At 45.1% G+C, this 23,660-nt stretch overlaps 2 protein-coding genes across 3 annotated transcripts in view; one reads left to right on the top strand and one right to left on the bottom strand.

Annotated features, from left to right (window-relative positions):
- Nucleotides 1-8,310, top strand: part of KIRREL3 (kirre like nephrin family adhesion molecule 3) — a 781,784-nt gene extending 773,474 nt beyond the window's left edge. The window contains exons 15-18 of the mRNA XM_069080881.1: nucleotides 450-557; nucleotides 3,860-3,969; nucleotides 5,360-5,446; nucleotides 6,046-8,310. Of these exons, the coding sequence (XP_068936982.1) occupies nucleotides 450-557; nucleotides 3,860-3,969; nucleotides 5,360-5,446; nucleotides 6,046-6,489 (749 nt within the window). The 3' untranslated portion in view covers nucleotides 6,490-8,310. The remainder of the gene's footprint in view (nucleotides 1-449; nucleotides 558-3,859; nucleotides 3,970-5,359; nucleotides 5,447-6,045) is intronic.
- A 13,344-nt stretch (nucleotides 8,311-21,654) lies between these two features.
- ST3GAL4 (ST3 beta-galactoside alpha-2,3-sialyltransferase 4) overlaps nucleotides 21,655-23,660 on the bottom strand; it is a 46,068-nt gene continuing 44,062 nt past the window's right edge. For both annotated transcript variants that reach the window (XM_069080806.1, XM_069080804.1), the window contains 3 exons: nucleotides 22,682-22,825; nucleotides 22,328-22,471; nucleotides 21,655-21,877 (listed from right to left, as the gene is read on the bottom strand). In XM_069080806.1, coding sequence (XP_068936907.1) covers nucleotides 21,791-21,877; nucleotides 22,328-22,471; nucleotides 22,682-22,825 — 375 coding nt within the window. In that variant the 3' untranslated portion in view covers nucleotides 21,655-21,790. The remainder of the gene's footprint in view (nucleotides 21,878-22,327; nucleotides 22,472-22,681; nucleotides 22,826-23,660) is intronic.

The following is a 23,660-nucleotide window of genomic DNA, read 5'->3' as shown; positions in this document are numbered from 1 at the left end:
GTTGATGACTCTCTCCTATCCAGGGTTCTGACTGGCGGATTCTTGGAACATATTATTTGTCCTTCATTCATGACCCACAGGCATCCTCCTTTGCCCCAATCATTCCTCACTTTCTGCCTTCCAGAACTCTTCTCCTACAAGTGACTAGTTCCTGTCCCTTTGCTCCCACTTCCTTCAGCACGTCTGCCCTTTACCCCACGGTGTTTGTACCTGCTAGTCCTCTCCCACCAGTCCCAATCCCCTCTTCAGTTCCTCCTGTCACCTTCATACCACTTCCCTCCCTCAGTACCACGCTTACCACCAGTGGTCCTGGTGGGACTCTACCGTAGTGTACCCAGTCTCCATTTCCCAGGAAGGAAGCAGGTCCATCTAAGTGTGGCCCCTTCTTCAATCTGTGAGCTGAGCCTTCCAACACCACCACCATAATAGGTGCTTTCTTTTTTTCCTAGAGTCCGTGCCAATGTCTGTCATCATTGGGGTAGCGGTGGGAGCCGGTGTGGCCTTCCTTGTCCTCATGGCAACCATTGTGGCCTTCTGCTGTGCCCGTTCTCAGAGAAGTATGGAGGAGCAGGGGATCTGGGATCTTCTCAGGGTCAGGGTGGGAGGGTGAGAATACAACCAGAGTTAGACCACTCAACTCTGAGTAGATACTGTGATTGGAAGAACAGTAAACATGGGACCCTCATCACAATATGGCCAGTCACCCCAACATTTTCAATTAATTTCTTTCTATGTATAAAGATATATATAATATATATATATATATATATAATCTCTGCCTTGTTTGCTAGGCAGAGATGCAAAACAAATAGGAGGAGAAGGAAAAAGAAGAGGAAGAGGAGGAGGAATAGAAAGGGGGGAGGAGATTTGCTCTTTCTGCTCTTTGTCCTTCAGTACTTTCAACCTAATAGGCGAAACTGAACACACACTTGAAACAGTCCTAAAGAAAGAATGCAAGGAATGTATACCAACAAGTACAAACACTATGCAATTATATGGCAACGTATGCATATAAGTGGCCAAAAGGAATGTTGGGAGTAAGTGGTTGAAGGAACTGGAAACTTTTCCCCCAGAAAGAAGACTGGGGGGAGAGGGAAGGGTTTACAGTGGAGGAGGAGAACCACACATGGTAATTATCTTCCCGTAAGTCACTGAAAAGAGAACTACTTGGTGTCATCTCCAAAGAACAGACGTTCTAAACCAATGAGTAGAACTTATGAAAAAGCCAAACTGGGCTCAATAGAAGAAGGAATTTTCAAACAATTCCATTTCTGAAAATAGGATGGGTTGCCAAGTGAAGTAGCAACTTCATCACTAGACCTGTTCAGATTAAAAATGAATTGCCACCTGCCAGGGATGTTATAGAAGATATTCCTGCATTGGGGGCGGGGGTGGGGGGAGGAGGGAGAGGTTAGACTAGATGACATTCTAATGGACTCTTTCCACTCTTTCCATTCTAATATTTTCTGATTCTGTGAATGCAGTTTTACAAGCCAGGAGGAAATCACCTGAGAAGGCTTTCCCCATGGAGGGAGTGTTGAGCAGTTTTGAAGGATAGGACATTCATTGATTAGCAGAAAGGAGGCAAGAGATGGTCAGAGATGAGGAGGTTTTTAAAAGCATGTGTGGAGGCTCAAAAATGGAAGCAAAAATGTAGGAATCAAGACTGGGAAGAGCCTCAAGCCTTTGAAGCTGTACCTAAAAACCCACTCAACCTGAAATTTTCTCCTACTCTCCTTCTAATGAGTTCAGACAGTCACAGAGTGTTGGGTTCATGGCTTCTTCGTCTTGTCACTGTCACTTGTCACTTCCACTTGTCACCAAGCCTCACCTAACCTCAAAGGCAGTATTTCCCAATCCAAACTGTGCCTCTAACTATTAAAATAATCTGAATTCTTTCCCTCTGACTGCTCAGCCCTGTTGAGTGGGAACTCCCCAAGGCTTAAGTCAAGTTATGTTTGTAAGTTTTAAGAAATAAGGGGAAATTATGTAGAACCTACTGTATAGAGACACTGGGCTAAGCATTACAAGTAGGCACTGTTATTATCCCCATTTTGAAGTTGAGGAAACTGAGGCAAATAGAGGTTAAATGACATGCACAGGGTCACATAGCCAAGAAGTATCTAAGGTCAAATTTGAACTCAGGTCTTCCTGACTCCAGGCCCACTACTCTATCAACTGTACCAGCTAGCTGCCTCTTAAAGGTAAGGACCTTTAATAGTAAGAGGTTTACAAATCATTAAAATAAAATTTGCCAGAGATCAAAGGTTGGAAAACACTGTGTTCTATTCATCTGAGAAAAGTATTAGATCTTTAAAAATAAATAAATAACTTAACTAACAAAAGAAGAAAGAAACATCAAACAATTAACTAAGTAGATAGATTGTGGGGAGGGAAAGAGAGAAAGATGTCCATTCAAATATAAGCAAACTATGTCTGCCCTCAAGAAGCTTACATTCTAAAGGGAGAAGACAACAATAAAGGTGTACAGGCATTTTATTTTAAGTTATCTTGAATCTAGCCCTTGATGGCTGACACAGTTTTCCAGGGCTAACCTGACCCTGTCGATACATATTTGATCCTACTCTCAATACTGCCTTGACCATATTCCCTAACCTGTAAAGCAGGCTGTTCGTTGGCCTTTGGCTTCATGAGCATCTAAGCCTAGCCTCACCATCTGGTCAGCTGCTAGGATTCCTGGAGATGGTCCCAGACATAGCTGCCCCTAGCCAACTCCTAAAACTGACTCCTTTTCATTTCGGACTTCAAAACTCTGGTCCGTTGTTATTCCTCCCACCAAGTTCCCACTGGCAGTGAGTTTGCCTCTCCCTCAGTCCACTTGCAGAGCTGACTGTCCAATTGTGACCAGCTGTGTCCAATTAGCATTTTACACCTGTCCTAGCTCGGCTGCCAGCTCCACCCTTTCCCTAACCTCACAATTTTATAGTGCACTATTGTTTTAAACTTCCAGTAATAACATCATTTAATTGCCAATAAAGGAAGGGTCCTTTCATCACCCAGTGCATGAGGAAAAGTGATCAAGTCTGATGATTGGTGTGACCACAAACCTGAAGACTGCAGCCACTGTGTGAAGGCAAATGACAAAGACATAAGTCAGCCAGGAGGAGTAGAAGGCAGGAAAGCTAAACCTGATTGATGCCTTGAGAAGGTTTCCTCAGAGATAGAAAAAAACAGATAGGTCCCCAACAGTAAGTTCCTTGAACTAGGAAGCCCATGAGATCCCTAGAGGCAGCTAGGTAGAGAGAATTGTGAACTTAGATTCAGTCAGTCAATAAGTATTTATTAAGTGCCAGGCACTAAGATAATAAACTTTAGAGTCACCTCAGTTCAAATTCAGCTTCAAACAGATATTTAATTAGCTGTGTGACTCTGGATGAGTCACTTAACCTCATTTGCTCCATCTATAAAATGGGAAGAATAGCATCTGTCTCCCATAGGATTTGTAAAGTGCTTTGCAAGCCTTAAAGTGCTAGCTGTTATTATAACTCCCCTCTTAAGTACTGGAGGGCCCTAAAATATACTGTGCTCTTTACCTTAGGGATCACTGAATATCTAGTTAACATAGAGTTCAAATGCTGGGAACCCAGATATCCACAAACAACAGATCTACATTTTCAAGTCAGGGCTATTTGCTCATTTGCCCTCTTGAACTGTAGATTGAAGAGCAGCTGGACAGAGGATGCTTTGCTCAGAAAGACCAGCCCCCCCCCCATTTGGGGCCATTGGGAATAGGGACTGATCCTAAGAATAAAGACCCACAACAGGAATGACTCCTATGGAGGAGTGAGGGCAGAATGGGAGTAGTTTTATCCTCTGGCCTTCCCCACTCTCTGATCAGATCTGAAAGGTGTTGTGTCCGCAAAAAATGACATCCGCGTGGAGATCGTCCACAAGGAGCCCGCCTCTGGGAGAGATGCTGAGGAGCACCCCACCATCAAGCAGCTGATGGTAAAAATGTTGTCTCTTACTCCCTGTTCATCCCCACATACACTGGTCCCCTCAAGGTTCTGGGCATGAAAAACATAGTAGTTAGCAGCTCAATTCAACAAGTAGTGAACACATCCCACCCCACCCCCTTTTTTAGCCAATCAAGACAAATCACCGCAAGGCCAGATATAGCAACAGGTCCAGGGGCTCAGCCCAAGGTCACTTCTGTATTCTCCCCTCTTTTCTCTGCAACCTCAGCCCCAGGGGAAAAAAAAGTAATTCTTTCACAGATCTATAAGAAAATATCCAATTGCCTCCTGGGGCAAGGAGAAGACAAGCCCAGACTTCAGTGGTAACTTAATGTTTCCCTGGATAAGTGCTGGGACTGGCAGGAAAACCCACAGATGACTACCTCCAAGAGGGCCATTCCTTGGTGTCTCTAGGGATGTGAACAAGGCCAGCTTCCCATCCTGATAACCTCTGGCTTGAGCTCCCCACCTTCAGGACACCACTACATTCCCTAGCAAGGTCAATGGATGTGCTCTGGCAGCAGGGAAATGATGAGAAGCCCAGGTCCAAACCAACCCCATTGTGTCTTTCCCTCCCCACACCCACCATCACATGGTTTTATGGCCAAGGAAAGGCATCCTTGAAGGATTTTCTGTGGGTGGGGGAGCAGGAAGGATCCCAGAACAAATAAGAATCAGAGTAATCCTGGAAGAGAGGAAAGGGCAGGGTGGGAGGGGGAATGAAGCAGGATAGAAATGTCTTTGCCCCCCCCCCAAAACTCTAAGAAGCTAGTTAGAGGGAGGGTGGGGAGCAGGAAAAGAGGCCCTGTTCACAGAATAGGCCAAGACCCTGGACAAACATCACAAGTGAAAAATGTGAGAAACAGGAAATGATGTGTGTTACAAGGGTATTCGTCATGGTGGTTATAAGTTCAATATAACAAAAGCATATAGAGCATCTACTATTAATGTCATGGACACAAGTTTATCATTAACCTGATGTCTAATTATTCTCTGTTTTCTGGCAGATAAAACTCATATTCATAAATCTCTGACATTGCTTTAAATAAAGCTTGCCACATACTCACTAGGGCAGGGGCTCTTGATTCATAGCTAATAATTTGGTTTCCCTGTAATTGGAAAGCAGATCTTTAGAGGGTAACCCCCAAGGCCCAAACCAAGGCAAGTGGAATCTTAAGAGCCCCACTGCCCTCTGTCTCTTCTCCCAGCATGGGACTGAGAAGCAAAAATAATAAAGTCTGAGATTTCATCCAAGCTCCTCTGTCCTTCAGTGAAAGTATCTGGGAAAATCACCATCTTCAACAAACCTCTATTTAACCCCAGAGGAAAATGGAAATAGTGTCTCATCTCCCTTTCGATGAAAATCCTCCTTTGTATTGTAGATGGATAGAGGGGAATTCCAGCAGGATTCAGTTCTGAAGCAGCTGGAGGTGCTCAAGGAGGAGGAAAAGGAATTTCAGAACCTAAAGGTAAAAAGCAAATGTCCTGAAGGCTGTTGTGGTAATTTACCGAGACTGAGGGCAATAATATTAGAGATGGACTCTAGGTTCCAACATCCAGCTGATGCAACCCCATCAATATCCAAGGAGAGTCCAAGAGACCCTCAATGATCACTGGGCAAGAAAGGTGGCAGAAGGCCATCCTAGGGATAAGCCCCCACTCAAGTGATATCACCATACTCTAACACCAGATAAGACAGCTTGAAGTGTCAGGGCTCCTTGCTGCAGCTTGGGGAGATAGTCTTATTTTTCAAAGTATTCAGAATGATTATTCAATTTGCATATCACTTATATAATTCAGCTCAATGAGCATTTATTAAGCCCAGACTACTCACAAAGCAGCTGTACCAACGTGCTTTAGACCTTTGGTGCCCTAGACTCCAGAGCCCCTCCAGTCAGTCCCTTCCTTACAATGTCTCCATCTCTCCACAGTCCTTAAAAACCTGTCCCTCTCTTCTTTGATCACCGATCCTCTGGTGAATCACATTGGGCTGACCCAAGCAGGAAAAGAGGCCAGGTTGAGTTCTCTCCAGTCCAGCACAGTCATGCTTTTCTTCTTCCCTGTCTAGGATCCCACCAATGGCTACTACAGTGTCAACACCTTCAAGGAGCACCACTCCACTCCCACCATCTCCCTCTCCAGCTGCCAGCCTGACCTACGCCCTACCGGAAAACAACGAGTCCCCACAGGCATGTCCTTCACCAACATCTACAGCACCCTGAGTGGCCAGAGTCGACTCTACGACTACGGGCAGAGATTTGTGCTGGGCATGGGCAGCTCATCCATTGAGTTGTGTGAGCGTGAGTTCCAGAGAGGATCACTCAGCGACAGCAGCTCCTTCCTGGACACGCAGTGTGACAGCAGCGTCAGCAGCAGTGGCAAGCAGGACGGCTATGTGCAGTTTGACAAGGCCAGCAAGGCCTCTGCCTCTTCTTCCCACCACTCTCAGTCCTCCTCCCAGAACTCGGACCCCAGCCGACCTCTGCAGCGGAGGATGCAGACTCACGTCTGAAGGACCCAGACCCATGGGAAAGGGATTGGAGAGGGAGAATAGGGCACCCTGATGTCCAAGGGGACTGTGGGCACTGTGGAGGGGACACCAGGACTAGCTGATCCCTAGGACAGCATCATGTTCCCATCACCATCCCACTTCAGAGCTCTGATCAAGCACAAATCTCTTTCTCTGACCATGGCATGGGAAATATGGACAAAAAGTACAGCTGAGGGCATACAGCCTGATGCTGGACAGCCTCCTGCCCCCAGCCCATTTCCCAGGGACCCCAGCTCTGCTGCCTTCCCTTCCCACAGGTACTGGGAGCAGCTACCACTTTGCTTTAATGAAATTGCTGTCCACTCTTGGGGCTCTATCCCCCAGGTGCCCATATTTCCCCACTCTTTGTTCCTGTGCCCCTCTGCAGTCTTGGGGAAATAGGGAATCTCTTCCTAACACTGTCACCCCAGGCACCCCATATCTTTCCCTGCTGTTCATAGCTACTACTTTGGGAACTGGGAAGCCAATAGCAGCCCTGAGTGGGATGCACTCCCACAACCAACTTGGTAGGGATGCCCCTCCCCCATTTCTGTTTGGTGTTTTGTGTCCATATTATTGCAATTCTGTCTTTGGACTCAACATCCCTGGATTCTGAGGCAGGGGCTGACCCCCTGACTTGGAGGCTAATCATACTGAGAGGGAGGAGGATGAGGGAGAATTTCTGCACTGAAAGTAGCCCCTGCCAAAACCCACCCCCTCCTTCTGTAACACAGAACCTCTCTGCTCTCCCCATTGCTTTGTGTACCCCCATAGCACAACTGGAGTTAATATAAGAGGTGTGAGAGCTTCTCTGGTCAGGATTCTTTCATTGGAAAGGTGGCACAGGATATTGTGAAAATGATTACATGATTACAAAAGGGAACTGATTTGGGGAAAGAGGATACTGAGTGGACAGGAAGATCTGGGCATGAGATATTCCTTAGTCTCCTCCATTCTATGGGATGGCAGTACGGTCTGACTCTCACCCCACTTGATTCAGGGGGATAGTCCCTTGATCATTCTCCATTATTCCCAAGATCCTCAGCAGCTGGTCCCTGAGAAGTGATGTTCTTCTATGTCCTACCAGTCTATGTCCTTCTACCCTGCATACATCTCAGTTATACCCTTGCAGTCAGGGGCAGTGGAGCTGGGGGAAGAGGAGAGTAGCAGTCCCATGACAGCATGAGACAGCTCAGAAAAACAATGAGAGCTCTGGGATCCAAAAGAGAATGCTCCCTCTCCTCTTCCAGAGAGTGGAACATCCAGTATCCTGGCCCCCATGCCTTTGTTTCAGGGACAATACTGAGGGACTTGGAAGGGAACAGAAAAAGAAACCGTAGGTCCACAGCCAGGCACTATGCTAAGTGCTAAGGATACAAAAGACAGCAAAAGGCATCCCTTATCTCAAGAAGTTCACACTCTAAGTGAGAGACACCGTGCAAGCAATTATGTTCAAACAAGATAAACTGGAAATAATCTACCGAGGAGGGGCACTAGAATTAAAGGGGATTGGGAAAGGCTTTCCTTAGAACTAGATTTTATTTAAGACTTGAAGACAGCCTCGAGGTAGAGATAAAGAGGGAGAGATAAGAAAGCCTAGGTGAGGAAAAAAGACCTTGGAGAAGGAAAAGGCCTGGAGGGACTGTGGAGAAGCCAGAGAAACGGAGCTGTCCAGACCCTCTGGGCTATTCGTCAGTCACCTCTCCCGGTAGTCTCAAGATCTGTTTGCCCAAGGCAAATTTATGCAAACCCCACAAAAGGTTGAGGATAGAAGATTATTTGAGCGTTATTTATACCTCTCAATCAAGTCAGTGTGAAGCACGGGGGTGGGAAAGGGGAGAGCTAAAAAAAGGGGGACGGGGGGGGAGGAGCTACTGGACAGTCCTTCAACATTCTTCCAGGGGGTCACCCACATCCTTTAATGTGGGTGGAAGCCCTGAAGTCACACATTCCAATACAGGGTAAATAATATGCCTCCTCTCCTAAGCCACTCTATCTCAGCTGGCAATTGAAAGAAGCATGCTCCATAAGGGTGAGTCCCCTAGAGATCTCCAAAAGACAAGTCTGTCAGGAAACGAGGGTCTGCAACTGCCACCTCACCACCATGACTACAGTAGGATCTTGCTGCTAGCCTAGAACCTCATCACTGGATTCGAGGTGCTGGAGAGGTGTTAAGTTTCCTTTTCCCAGGCTTGCCACCAATATACTAAGTTTGTGGCTATTTCTACTATTTCTTTATGTTTCCTAGAATAGTAGGCTGCAAGTCTTCCATAAATGTCATACCAAATCCCTTTGCCCCTGGGGCTTGGGGCTAGCTGTATATAGAGAAGTCCAGTGAAGCCATAGGGATAGATGATGCCTCTATGCTCCCTGAGTGAAGAAAGACACATAGACAGGTAGGTAACAGTACTCAATTGAGATTCTGATAGATCTGGAGATTTCCTTATGCTTTGTACCTCAGATCTATCTTGGGCTTCTCCAGAGCCCCTAATCATTGCCACTACCTTACCTGGCTTCTAAGGCCACTTTGCTCCATCCCCCACCACTACTATCAAATAGTACCAAACACCTTCTTCCCTTAGTTCAGAAGAAACAAAGGCTGGAATTTTTTTTGAAGTCTTGGAAACTGAGGGAAATCAAAATAACTTTTCTAAACCTATGTTTAGATATCTTACCCTAAGATGACTTCAGTCTAAACCCACAGATGAACTTAAATGTCACAGCCAAAGGGGTACACCTAACTCCATTTCCTATTCCTTGCCTCAACTCAGTCTGAGGAATCTTTGATTGAGGCTGGCCCCTGCCTATCCAGTTTCCAAAGATTCTTCCCTTGGGTGTTCAAGGAGTCCTGCAATGATCCTGTAAATACCTTCATTGTCCTTCTACAAGAGGTTTCTATGGCTACCAGAATCAAGCAATCAATATCTATTGAGCATTTGCTATATGCCAGGCATTATTTGAGGCACTGGACATACAAAGACAAAAACAAAATAGTCTTGCCTTCAAGGAGTTTATATTCTATGGAAGGAGACAACGTGTATATAAATAAACATATAAAATAAATGTAAAATTAAAGACAAGTTAAATTTGGGGAATGGGCACTAGCAACAGGACAGGGAGGGAGTTTCAGGAAAAACTTTAAATAGAAGGTATCACTATAGCAAAGTTTTGAAGAAAATAAGGTATTCTAAGAGGTGAGAGATAAGAGCTCATTCCAGGCAAGGAGAACAGTCAACACAAGACAGGGTTATGTGTAAGGAATAGGAAGAAAAATGTTTGGCTGAACCATAGAGTGCAGGAAGGGGAAGGTTGGAAAGGTAGATTGGGGACAGGCTGTGGAAGGCTTCATGAGCTAAAAGGAGGAGCTTAAATTTGATCCATGAGGCAATGAGTAGTCACTGGAGTTTATTGAATAAGAAGGTGACATAGTCAGACTTGTGCTTTAAAAAAATATCAGGGGCAGCTAGGTAAATAGAGTAAATAGAGCACTGGCCCTGGAGTCAGGAGGACCTGAGTTCAAATCCAATCTTAGACACTTGACACACTTACTAGCTGTGTGACCTTGGGTAAGTCACTTAACCCCAATTGCCTTTCCTTCCCCCCTCCAAAAAAAATTTAGTTTTACAGTTGAGTAGAGTGTGATGGGGGAGTTGAGAGACTTAAGGCACCAATTAGAAGACCATTGTAATAGTCCAAGCAATAGATGATAAGGACCTAAATGACAGTGGTGGCCAAGTATGTAAAGAGAAAGGGACAGATGTGAGAGATATTATGGCAGTAGATATGGAAACTGATTGGCTATGTGGGAGTGAGGGAGACTGAGGAATCTTCAAACTTAGGTGACTATAAGAATAGTGGTGACATTGACAGAAAAAGAGAAGTTAAGAAAAGGAGTGGTTTGAGAGGGAAGATAGTGAGTTCTTGAGTTTGGACATATTGAGTTTGAGATGCCCACAGAACATCCAATTTGTAATATCCAATGGCAGCTGGAGATAAACAACTAATGCACAGGAGAGCAATTATATCAAAATATATAGATTTGGGAGTCATCTATGAGAACTGATGAAGTCACCAACTGAGAGAATGTGGAGAAGGAATAGAAGAGGGCCTTGGCGCACATTCACATTAAGGAGTTGCACTATGGGTGAAGAACATGCAAGGTAGACAGAGGAAAATCTTTCAGACTGGTGGGGAAACCAAAAGCCTTGTGATGAAAACCCAGACAGTGTGAGAGTGTTCTAGGAAGGAAGGGTGGTCAAATGCTGCTGAAAAAAAGAATGAAATCGGAGTAAAGGTAGGAAGAAAGGGTGGTCAAATGCTTCTGAAAAAAAGAATGAAGTCGGAGTAAAGGTAGGAAGAAAAGGTGATCAAATGCTGCTGAAAAAAAGAATGAAGTCGGAGTAAAGGTAGGAAGAAAGGGTGATCAAATGCCGCTGAAAAAAGGAATGAAGGCAGAGTAAAGGTAATCAGATTTAGATTTGGTTTAGATAAGGTTGGAAACCAGATTGCACAGGCTGAGAAGTAAATGAGAGGAAAGGAAATGGAAGCCATGTGTGTAGAGGACTTTTTGTAGCAGTTTGGCAATAAAGGGAAGAGGAAAGCTTGTGAGGATGGTGGTGACTTTTTTTTCAGGAGGGATGAGATTCTGACTTGTTGCTATTTAGGAGGACTTATTATTTTTGACTTTGATCCACTTTTCCTGTTCAGAATTTATATGGAACATTCTCTCCAGGTTAGTTCTACATTTAAATAAAGTAAGATTTCATTTACTTCTTTTTCTTCTTCTTGAGAGGCAGTACAATCATAGTGGAATGAGCACTGGACTTAAAGCACAAGGACCTGGGTGTGACTCCTGGTTCTGCTACTGATCACCTGTGTGACCTTGGTTATCTGTTGGATCGTCACAGTTTCCTCGTCTGCAAAATCAGGGACTGTTCCCTCCCACTTCTAAGTCTATTATCTTAAGTAGAAACTGGTTCTAGATTTCCCATGAGGTCATTAAAGTCACTACTAGTCCATCTGCCAAAATTCAAAACCAACTGGGGGGTTTTTTTCCTGTTTTAAGAACCACCCTCCCATTGGTACATTCCATTAAGTTCTGGTTTTGATCCAGAATACACTGCTCAGAGCTGAGATTGGCAGAAGAGACACTTTCTTAACTCAATGAGCATGCATACCTTTCCCTGACCCAAGTCCTCAAAGGCCCCCTATCCAAAGAAGATCTTCAAGTTTCCCAGTATTACACATACTTTATATAGTAACAGTAGAGATGGTGATGGATATACAAACAATAAGAGTATAATTTCCTCACAAGGCCCTACATGAAAACATCACTTTATGTCCATCCGCTTCAGTCTTTTAGAGACTGAGTACTACTTATGAGAATAAGAGGAACTATCAAAAATTCTTGTTTTCACTTGGGATATCAAGAAGTACTGTGACCTTTATCACACTGTTTGTGATATTTGCCATAACTGAAATAGGATTGACTTTTCAAGATGCTTTCCCAAATTCTTTGTAGGCATTATGCCTTCAGTTAAAGTTGTTTGCACTATGTAGATGGAAAGTAATGCTTTGTTTTGTGGAGAATAAGATAAGCAATTAACTAGCTAAGTCCACACTTAAATGTGCCTTTTCTATAAAAATTAGCCATTTATTAATAGATAGAATAAATATTTAGCTCACTTAATCATCTACATTTATTGTTCAATTTAAGCTAAAATGCCATTTGGAGTAAGATGTAAGGAAATATCAGTTCTTAGGTATACATTGGTACCTTTTCTCTAACATCCACTTAACTATATCAGACTTCATCAATGTATTTTAAAGTCTTCAAAATGTCTTACTTAAGTTGCTTGTTGAAATTAAGGCAACCTCTTGAAACTTGGGGCAGTAAAACTGCCTAACAGGAAAGAATCACTAATAGCATAGCATCCTCTTTTGCCTAGTGCTTTTTTTTTCTCATTAAATATCAGTTTCTGATTCTTTTCCTTATAATCATATTTTTTCCATCTTCCCAAAGGTTTGCAACAGAAGTTTGAAAAAAGGTTACATTATTCTTTCTTCTAGTCAGGATATATGCAACTGGAGAACTAAATTATTAATGTAGGGAATATCTACTTGCTTCCCTTTCTACTTGCTAACTTTCACTTTTCCTCATCCTTTCCGGGACTGTCTCTAGAAGACAATGAAAGTTTTCACTGCTGCAGACCCTGTAATTTGATAGACTGCTTCATTTAAAAAGTCCTCTACTTAAACAGAATTTCCTTAAATACACCTTTTGATCTTTTCTTCCTTTTTTGAACCACTTAAAGATAGATCACAAATCACAGAATTTTATCCATTCAGCCTATCTATGTCTGTATCTGTATTCTTACTTCTGTGTTCCCACACTCTCTTTTCTGAAACAATGAGCTCAAAGAACTCACATGGTTTCTCTCCCTAAGGGAGGAAGATATAAAAACATCCAACAATGGAACTAGAATCTTGAGTTTCCAAAATGAAGGGAGTAAGAAAATACGCTAGTCAGTAAAGCCAGAGTTGATTTCCAGTCTTCCTTAACTTGAAGTCTACCTAACACCCTCCACGACCCCCATGTGTGTTGTCACTGCTGCCACTACCACACCAGGATCCCAGGAGTGGCTCAGATTCTCTTAGTTATCATGACCTTGCGATAAACTAACTTCTCCCAGAATTCAATCTAGATGAAGTTAGTTGTTTGTTTGTTTTTAAAAAGAATTTTCTAAAGTAAATCAAAACAAAACATTAAAAAGCAAAGGATCAAGAGCTGTAGATCTGACCCATATTCCTATTCCTGAATAGCCTTGCCCTCCCCCCCAAAAAAAAATCTCCTTTTTCAGTTCTTTAAGGATTTCTCTTCTTATTTCATCCAGCAGTTCTCCATCACAGGGAGAATTCGGAGTAAGCATTCCTCATATGCCAGTCACTTAGACAATAGTATGTCTGAAAGGTATTTCCTAAGCGATACATTAAGACATGAATAAACAAAATATGCTTATGCAATATTTCCTCTCTCCCAGGGAAAAGGACTGTTTCACTACAGGAGGTGACATACAGCTAAAGATATCCTCTCTACCCCACCACATTACCCCTACCACTACACACACACACACACACACACACACACACACACACACACACACACAGAGTAGCCCAGGGAATATGCACCAATTCTTTGGTAGGGAGAGATACAGCAGTCACTAGACTCAAGTTTAGATCACCACCCAGGCTACCCTAATTGAAATCACAGGTTTAACTTCTGGGAAGGTATAGGTGAGAAGCTAAGAGATTCTTGATAAAGCAAATAGACGTTAACTTAAAAGAGTTGCTTCTCCAAGATCTGAGATTCACCCCTCCATTGCTTTTGGAACCTGAGTTGAGTTGACTCCCCCCTCTACCAACCTTTGAAAATGAAGATGGCTGAAGAAATATTCCCCATGTTTTGATGTGACTCATCCACATACATGAATGAGATCAACCAACCTGAAGACCACCGTCTATTTGCACAGGCAGGGGCAACAGTTCAGTTGGTCTGGGCTGAAGAATCCTCTTCCAAGTAAGACATTAAGAACTTATGAAAATGTTGCCTGGGTGGTTAAATATAAATTTATCATGCTGCTATTGGAATCAGTGCTGACTGGAGGAAGGTACCAAAGACAAAGCCACCCCAAAATGAACCTGGAACCTAAATTTTCGAGAGACCCCTACACACATATTTTCGTTACAAAATGAAGGGAGCTCACATTTGCCTGCTTCGTAGAGGCTACTTTGACTTGGGTAGTATTTAAACCTATGGGAAAAGGAAAAGGGGAGAAACATTTTTTAAAGGCAACTGAGCCTCTTTCTTTAGCTTATTCTGTTTGCACTTTTCCTAAGCAAACAAGATCCAGAGTAATTGACACTCAATAAATGTGAATATATTGATTTTCCAATAAGTAGTTAACGTTCATCAGCTTAGAAAGTGAAAATGAAGTAAGTGTATGTAACTACAACATTTTACTACACATTAGAATGACAATTTCCCTTGATGATTACTGGAATTTTAAGTAGATAGAAGTAGACCAAACAACTCCCTAGGTTGGGGGCTCTTGGGGTTCCTTCAGATTGTTGCACCTCAAGGACTGCAGACCCTACATAAGAAATAACTATGCCTGCTTTGAAAGGAGAAAAGCTTGACCCTCTCTGGAAGCTTGAAATACCATATGAGACCTACTTTCCAGAGTTCATAATCCCCTTTTTGCTTGTACAAGTTTTGGAATCATGAGAGTATTTCAGTCTCCCGAAGCTGCTGTGGTTTCCTTCTTCTTTTTCCCCTTCTCATGAACAGATACGTTTCCCAGTTGGTTCAGAGAGAGAATTTTACTTTCCCTGAATGACTTCACTGCAAAGTGGTTTTTCCCCCCTCAAATCAGACTGCAGGCAAGAAGCATAAGGAAATCCCTAGCACTGGACATATCCTATAACCTCCAAATGCCCCCTATCAAGAAGAGTCAGCTGACTGAGCAACAGCTTAACAGGAAGCCCAACTTCAAATACTTAACCACATCCCTAAACTCAATTGCTAGAAATGAGACTTTGGGGGCATTTATTTTGGTGGAACACCAAGGAAATGCTAAATATAGAGGGAAATTAGCATATTATAAGCTTTCCACTTCTATGATTGCAAACTCTTCTCCTACTGTCATCACCCCTAATAAATTTTTTTTTTTGAGGAGGGGGGTATGCTTTGTATGATGCTTTGTAAAAGCATGAGGCCTCAATAGATGGAGTACTGGATCTGGAGCCAGGAAGACACAAGTTTTCTCATCAGACATTCACTAGTTAGTTTCCTCATCTGCAAATAGGATAATAATCACACCTACTTCCTAGGATTGTCGTGAGAATCAAATCAAATATTTGCAAAGCACTTTGCAAACCTTAAAGCACTATAAAAAATGCTAGCTTATTATTATTCTTCAAAAACCCACAGAGGTGTTTCACAGATCTTAGCTTGAAAACATTGCTTAGAGAGCCCTCTCGTCACCTGGTTATTATTTGCACATGGATCATTTCACAGAATCTCAGAATTAGAAATGATCTCTTAGGCTCTCTTGTACAATCATTCTATAACACATCGAGCCATTCAACTTGTGTTTGAATACTTTCATGAGGAGGAACATGTCATTCAAGGTAGCCCACATGGTTTTAGATAGATCAAATTGATTGAAAGTTGTTTGTTTTCCCTTTCCAAGTCCATATCTGCATTTTTGTTGGTTCCACCCATTGTTCTTAAATCTACCCAGCAGAAGTCTAATCCCAACATTCCTTCAAATGTTCGAAAACAAGCCATCATTTATTTGCCCCCAAAGTCGGCTCTTCTCCAGAGTGAATATATGCAGTTTTTTCAACCGACTCTCTCGTCTGCCATCTATGTCTTCCTCTTCTGAATGCTTCCCTGATCATCAATACATTTCTTAAAATGGCACACCCAGACCTGAACATAATGCTCCATGTGTGGTCTGACCAGGGCAGAGTACTTTGGTATTATCACTCCCACTCCCAATCCTGGACACTATGACTTTGTTAAAGAAGCTGGAGATCACATTACATTCCTGGCTGCCAGTTCTTTTTCCCTCTTCCACTTAGTTCTTACACAACTTTAACACAGGCTTTCTTTTAGAATTCTGTTGTCACTCAATGGCATTCATTTCATACCATACGTGTCTATTTTTTAACCGGATCTTCAAATCTGCCATACCTACTCCCTATGCCAATGATCTAGTTTTATACTGAATCATAGCATTGGGAGAGGTCTCTAACTGCAGGGCTGGAAAGAACCTTGCCAGTCATCTGGTCCAAAACATGAATCCTGCCTAGTGCATCACCTCCAAAGTAGTCAGCTACCCTGTGCTCAAAAATTTCCAGTGACCAGGAACTCACTGCTGTTTCTTTATCGAACATCGAATATATTTGCATCAAATTTCAAGGACACTTCCACCCCAGGCAACCCATTTCAACTCTGAACAGGTCTAATTGCTAGGCTGTTTTGTTTTGTTTTTTCCTTATATGAGCTAAAATCTGCTTCTCTTATACCCACTGGCCCAAGTTTTGCCTTCTGGTGCCAAGCAAAACAAATCTATCCTTCTTTCACATGACAATCCTTCAAATATTTAAAAACAGTAATCTGTCTACCCGCTAATATTCTCCAGGCTAAATATTCCCAGTTCCTTCAACCAATCTCCCACCTTCCCACGGCATTATTTCTCTTTCCTGGTCACCCTCCTCTGAATACATCCCATCCAGCAATGTTCCTTCTAAAATGTGGCAACCGGAACTGGACACAGCTCTCCATGAACAGCCTGGTCCGGCTAAGCGTTCAAGCCACTCCCTAAGCTTATCTACTACCCCCGATACTCAGCCAGACAACGGAACGACCCAGAGAGCAAGCAAGCATCATTTCCAAGCACCATTTCCACTCCTCCTCCCACCAGGCTGGACGCTGTCTTTGGGGACAAGTGGTACATTTTAGAAAGGCAAGTGTGGAGCGCAGTTTCAGCCATCACAACAGGAGGTTATTACTACCACCCAAAATGACTTTCCCCAGGGATACTTTTCCCCCTTCCTTATTTTTCCTTTCCAAACACATTTTTGCCATTCAATTTACCCCCTGCTGTCAGATCAAAGTGGGGCTTGTGAATGAAGCAAGACAGGAATTAAGTGTACATTTTTATTGAATAGGCTGAGAATAAAGCGTGTCCACTGTAAAAAGAGGAATGGGTGTGTTGCTTCCACCAGGAGAGGCTGCAGAAGGACGGATACGTCTGCTTCCAAAGAGAGGTCCTCCAGCCGCCGCAGCGAGCAAAGCTGGACCTACCCCCCACGCGGGCTACGATCACCAGCTCATGGGGCGGGGGGCACCCCAGATTGTTCCTCCTCTCACCCAGCGGGTGGCCGGGATGTCGGGAGCCGCCCCAAAGCGAAGAAGCCCCTAACCCGGAGCCGGGACTCCCCTGAGAGACCCGAACATTCGCCGTAACTTGAAAGGCACCGCTCCCCCACCCCCAGGCCCCGGGGTAGGCGGGGTGGTAACCTCCTGCAGAAGCTGCACACACTAACCCCCACCCCCACCTCGGCAGGGATTAGGGGCAGAAGCCGCGCAAGCGCAGACCACCCAGGCTCTGTGACGCCAGAGAAGCAAGCAGGGGGCGGGGACACTCCTCCGCCCTCCCCCACCACTAAAAGCCTAGTTAGTGCCCCCTCAATCGAGCACGCATGCGTAATCATACCCCACTCCTCAACCCCCTCCATCCTTTTTATCTCTTCTTGGCCTTAAGAGCTCTAGGCCTCAGTTTTCTAACTTCTAAAATGAAGGGTCTGGACCAGATGCCCTCAAAAGACCCTTCCAGCTCCAAATCTAGGGTCCCCATTTCTTTCTTCTTACCCCTTCCTCCCCTCTCCTCCCCAAAAGTGGGCAGGGGGAGCCAGGTTCCCTCACCTCGGAAGTCCTTTACCATTCTAACTCTCACCCCTGGGGCCTGAGCAGAACATGGTTTAATTAATGCCAGACAAGTTGTCAAGCAATTCATTCGTATAAGGCTAATTAACAGAATGGCAAAAGGGGCCACTGGTCCCCAAGGCCCCCCAAATCCACCTTACATGACAGTGCATTGTAAAGCAGTGACTCCTGGCTGGAGGAGCCCCTTGTGACTATAACCTCAGGGTGCCACCCGTGAGCATCCAGGGGCACCTTGGACAGGTCAGCCCTGATCCCCACACAGCTGTGCCTTTGCTGCCTCAGCCCTAAGGCTTACAAGCTCACTCCCACAACAGAGGGAAAAGGGAAAGAAAAACCAGGACCCAGACCTTACTGACCCAGTTAGCTACCTGGTGCCTCAACACCCTCAGAACCTTCTGACCTTGACTTACTCTTTTTTAAAGTAGGGGGTAGGGGTGGCTAGGTGGCGTAGTGAATAAAGCGCCTGTCCTGGAGTCAGGAGGACCTGAGTTCAAATCCGACCTCAGACACTTGATACACTAACCCTGTGACTGTGGACAAGTCACTTAACCCCAACTGCCTTCCAAAAAGCAAAAATAAAGTAGGGGATGGGGTGCAGATTTAGGATCTTACAGCTGTACGGATCTCCCTCCAGTAGAAGTGTGGAGAATCCTTCCACAGATGCCAGTTGGCTGTACTTTAAAATTTATCATGGTAGAAAGTTGCTAGGGGTACTTAGTTTGTGTCTTATCCATGGTAACACAGGTAATATGTGTAAGAAGTAGGACTTGTACTCGGGTCTTTTTGATGGAAAGTGCTGAAAGTTTATCTACCCCACGCCTTTCCTTCTTATTCTATCCTAAATATCATTGATCTCTAAACCCTAGCAGCGTACCCAGTCTCCTGATCATCTTCCTGGGTCCAAAGATATGACTGGCCTAATTACCTTTTCTCCCTAAATGTACCCCCTCCTTTCCCTCTTATTCCCACCTACCATTTACTCTGAACTACAGGAGTATGCCTTCTAGGTGTATTCACAAGGGAAGGAGTGGAATGAAAACTCCCTAGCAAACTTTTCTCTAGCTAAGGCTCCCCCAAGACCCAGCTCAGCCCTATGACTTTGGAACCTCTCACAGGAAAATGGTCCTTGTCCCGAAGGTGGGGGTTAGGGCTCTGTATCAAACTCCTTCAGTTTATTATTCTAAACTAGACCTCAGCTATATAATCATTCTTGAAAGGTCCATTTCCTCCTCCTCCTCCTCCTCCTCTTCCTCCAAGAGGAGAGAAGAGACCTTATAGGAGCTACAACCATCCCCTCTCCCTACAGATATGCTCATGCTTCCCCCTCCCACTTCAGCCTGACTCAAGAAGCAGGGTCACAACAACCAAGCTGGGGACTTGGTTCCTTGTATGTGCATATGTCATTGTCTTTGAAAATGATGATCACATATGTGACTGTATGTTGGTAATTCCATCCATGCACACAAAAGAATAGGACCGTGTGTACATGCATATGTGCGCTGGAGTCTCTTGGGTGTCTATTTTGGGAACATGACCACATATGTATATGTGGTGTGTGTGTGTTACACAGCTAACTGAAGACTGAACAGGGGGGTGGATCTCTGGCTCACATTTAGGCACATTCAGTAACAGGCTGTGGCTGGAGTCCAGAACAGCTGGATCGCATGTGAGAGCAACTATTCCTACTGCTTCCAGAAAGGGGGAGTGGAGTCTCTCTCCGATGCCTTCTAAAGTTGGAACAAGGGACAAACGAGAATCCTAGCTGCCAACACCACTGAGGCAAAGCCAGGAGAGAGAGCTGTACCCCAGAACTTCTTCCCATTGTGAGTGGTAGGGTGCTGACATTCCACAGGGTCTTGGTTCCCATCTCTGTCCCTCTTAGCTTTGGGACTGGAAATTAAATGGGTGGTCATGAAATAGCTCCAAGCAATTTCCCCACTTCCTGAAACAGTGGAAGAAGGGCTCAAAGCACCAATGATGCTCTGGTCCAGGGATTCTTAGCCTTGTTTGTGGCCTGAACCCCTCCAACAGTCTGGTTAAGCCTATGGACTGCTTCTCAGAATTATGTTTTTATATAATTGAAGGAAATGCTAAATTTCAATTAGTGATTAGTGAAATGAAAGATGTAATTTTTTCCCATTCAAATTGAAGGAGTCTCTGAAATTGTGAACCCCAAGAGTCCCTGCTCTGTGGTGAGTCAGGGAATCCATTCCCTGTTTCCTGGGATCAGGGACACACACACACACACAGACACACCACCATCCCCACAGGAATTCTTTCCAGCCCTTCTGTCTATCCTGTCTTAGACTGGCCACCTCCCAGACCCTGGGAAAGGCCAAGAACACAGCTGTGGGTCCCATTCCACTCAGGGACAAATCAGAACAGATGTGTAGTGGCAGGAGGCCCAGCTGGCAGCCAGCAGTGGCTGGGGGATCCGAGGAGTGGGTGGGGAAGAGAGCAGCAGCAGCGTGCACAGCCTGAAAATGGCTGAGACTGGAGATGTGAGTGCTGCCCTGATCCCAGTCCTTTGCCTCTTCTGGAACTGACACGAGGCACCTGGCTTTCACTGCTTGCACTACTGGAGGGAGCACTGAGGGAAGGGAAAGCTAGCTCCAGATATCTGACTCCACTCCACTTTCCAAAATATACTTGCCAACTTAGAATTCTGTGAAGTGATGAGTGGGGCACAGGTGGCAAGAGAGGGAAACAGAAGGTTCCGTCCCGATCATCCTTGTGTGTCCTGCTGCCTTGGCCCCTGGCCTTCAATCATACGCTTTGAAAAGCAGAGGCAATTGCTAGAAAGCCAAACCTGATACACAATGGGCAGAGTAGCAAGAGAGCTCTGGGACAGAGCTCACTGCCTGTGTCCTCAACAAGCTGTGTGGGAGAGGGAACTCTCCCTTCATAACAAGGTCAGATCTGATTCCCACTGAATTCCCAGTCCCAAGGACATTGGGAGGATCATAGATAACAACAGCTCTCAAGACAGCTGTCCCATGATAAAAATGGGGCTACTTCCTTGGAATTTCCAACTACCCCTGCTGCCAACCCCTCCATCCCAGTCCCACCTAATAATAAAATATGACTCCATCTTCCTTTGAGGAAAAATATTTAATGACAGGTTCATAAACCTATTTCAAAAATGGAGGCCCTCCCCTGAAGAACCCCTTCATGCCCTCATTCTCCTCCCATGCCAGCTGGGAGGCAGCAGCCCCTGCCCCAAACAACATTCCCAAAATCTATACCTAGTTCTTGGGCTGTCTGTACTCTGAGTCCAGGCCTCAAAGGCCCCATCACATTTGTGTGGGTATAAAAAATGGGAAAAATACTGTATTGTGCCCATGAGGGCCCTGGTTCTCTCTTTCCTGGGAGTACTATGGGACCAGCCCATAACTCCTTCCCATGTGGCTAAGGCATCAATTCTTCCTGTCAGCCCCTTATACCCCCAATTAAATAGAACATTAAACAGTCTCTTGACCCCAGTGGGGAAAGTGGTCATGAAAGCACCAACCCTAACTCCCAGACTTGGCTCCCATACTCTTCATTAATACTCCATGGCCTCATAACCTGCTGGGCCCTGGACTTCACAGGTGTAGCCTGGGGCACTGCCCCCAACCCACTCTTGGCCAATCCCAGGGCCCTCTCCCTGTAGTTGAAGAGGGTTGGGTCCAAGTGCATTTTACAAGCACCAGGATTCCCCAAAGCCATGCAAGAGTGGTTCCTCTGGCAATAAGATGGACAGACTGACTGGTACAGTTCTTGCCCAAGTCAGAAGTAAGTGAGATTCTTGACAGCTCCAATTTCCAACATCCGTTTGATAGCCAGGGCCTCATGAGAGACGTTGTGTTCTGATGCCTTTGGAAATTTGAAGAGAATACACTTAGGTACTCACAGGTGCTTCTTTGCCCCATTCCCAGTCCCCATACAAGTCCCCTCCTCACAACCATCACCCCCCCCCCCCAGGAGCTCCCTCATTCCCAGGTCCTGGCTTCTCAACAGAGAAAAGAGTTTAGGATTATAACATCAAGAGTGACCTAATAGAGGGAGTCCTGGTCTGAGAGTCTTGACCAAGGACTTGGTTGTGTTAGCCCCAACATGGACTTCCCTTGTACCCTAGTACTACTCTGGCTTCCCTTCCCGGGAAACTAGACCACTTTTCCCCCCAACGCTCCTCCCTCTTCTCTTCCAGGGATTATCCAATCACTCCCTCTGTGGCCCTGCCTCCCCTCCCTAACCCAACCCCTATCCAAAACTCAAGGGAATTTTGTAAGAGAGCAGGAACCCCAGAGAAATAACAAAACTCACAGACATTGACTTGAGAGTGATCTGCTCATAGTAGTGAATGGTCTGCTTCTTATTAGAGGAGTCTGGATAGCCAAAGCCAGCGATGTGTACCAGGTCACAGAGGTGAAGGGCCAGGGTGATTGCCAGCAGGCCTGTGGTGGGTTTCTAGGAGAAAGAGGAATGGGGGAGAGAGGTGAAGTGGGGATGGGGAGAGAGAGGAAAAGAAGAGGTTAAAGAATTAAGGATGGAATGCTCAGATTCCAGAGTCCCCAGAGGGCAGGTCCCCAGTCCTGTCCAGCTCTGAACTTGCTGCACATCCAGGACCCCAATCCCATCCTCAGCTCAGTTCTCCCTGCCTTCCCCTTCCCAGACAACCTGTTTGATCTTCCGGGATGGTCGAATGGGCAGACTCAGCAGTTTAGCAGCAGTGACCTCCATGAAGAAGGGGTTAAGGATCCGAACCTGCTTAGGGTTGACATCCCAGATGAGAGGGGGCTGTTTCCAGAAGCCCTTTAGCACCTGGAGTGGGAAAAGGGTTAACGAAGAGTAGGCTTTAGCCCCAGGGTGCCTCACCCTGAGAGCACTTTAGCCCTTCCATTTGAACAGGGAAATAAGAGTAATAATGAGAGAAGTGGGTCTGAGATGAGAGATGGAGGAACCCAGGGCAGGAGGAAGCTGAAACAGGGGCTACATGCAGGGAAGAGAGAAGAGAAAAGCCTAGATGGGAAGCAGGGAGGAGGAGCTGAAAGAAGCTGTCATATTTTACATAGAATGGGTCACAACATGGAGAGCAGACAGCTGTTCTCTATCTCTGTGGAGACATACGCCAAGTACAGTAGCCTAAAGAGGGATTTGGGTGATACATAAGGTAAAATGCCTGAGTGGATAGGGTCAGCATTAGGTGGTGGACTATGGAATCTCCTGAAGATCTCAGAAGGCTCTAGGCTGCAGGCCTGCTCAGAGCATAAGAGAATCTCTATCTACATGGAATTTTCTATTTCCCAGAGGATAGTATGGAGGGAATAATCTCATTCCCTTGTGCCAGGCAGCTCTGGTGGGGGATAAGAATGTTGGTGCTCTGGATCCTGTGTCCTGCCATCACTCATATCTGCTGCAGCCTGTGCTCCTCTCAGAAACCTCTCCAAGCTCTGGCAATCCTCCCAGCAGGTCCAAGACCTGGACCACCAGCCTGTAGGAAGGGCTCTGAGACACTGACCCCAAGTGAAAGTAAAGTCATTATGTATTGGTTTCCAGAGGCCTAAGACCTGATCATCCCATATCTGTTAATATTCCAGGCATCCTAGGCACAGAAAGAGTGGGGGTGTCTCAGACTATAGGCCCTGATCACCAACTC

This window comes from Petaurus breviceps, unplaced genomic scaffold (assembly GCF_028583685.1).
Source record: "Petaurus breviceps papuanus isolate PSGF00001 unplaced genomic scaffold, PetGlider_PUasm1.0 91133, whole genome shotgun sequence".
NCBI lineage: Eukaryota > Metazoa > Chordata > Mammalia > Diprotodontia > Petauridae > Petaurus > Petaurus breviceps.
The sequence above is the reverse complement of the archived record's forward strand: the minus strand, read 5'-3'. Positions and strand labels throughout refer to the sequence as shown.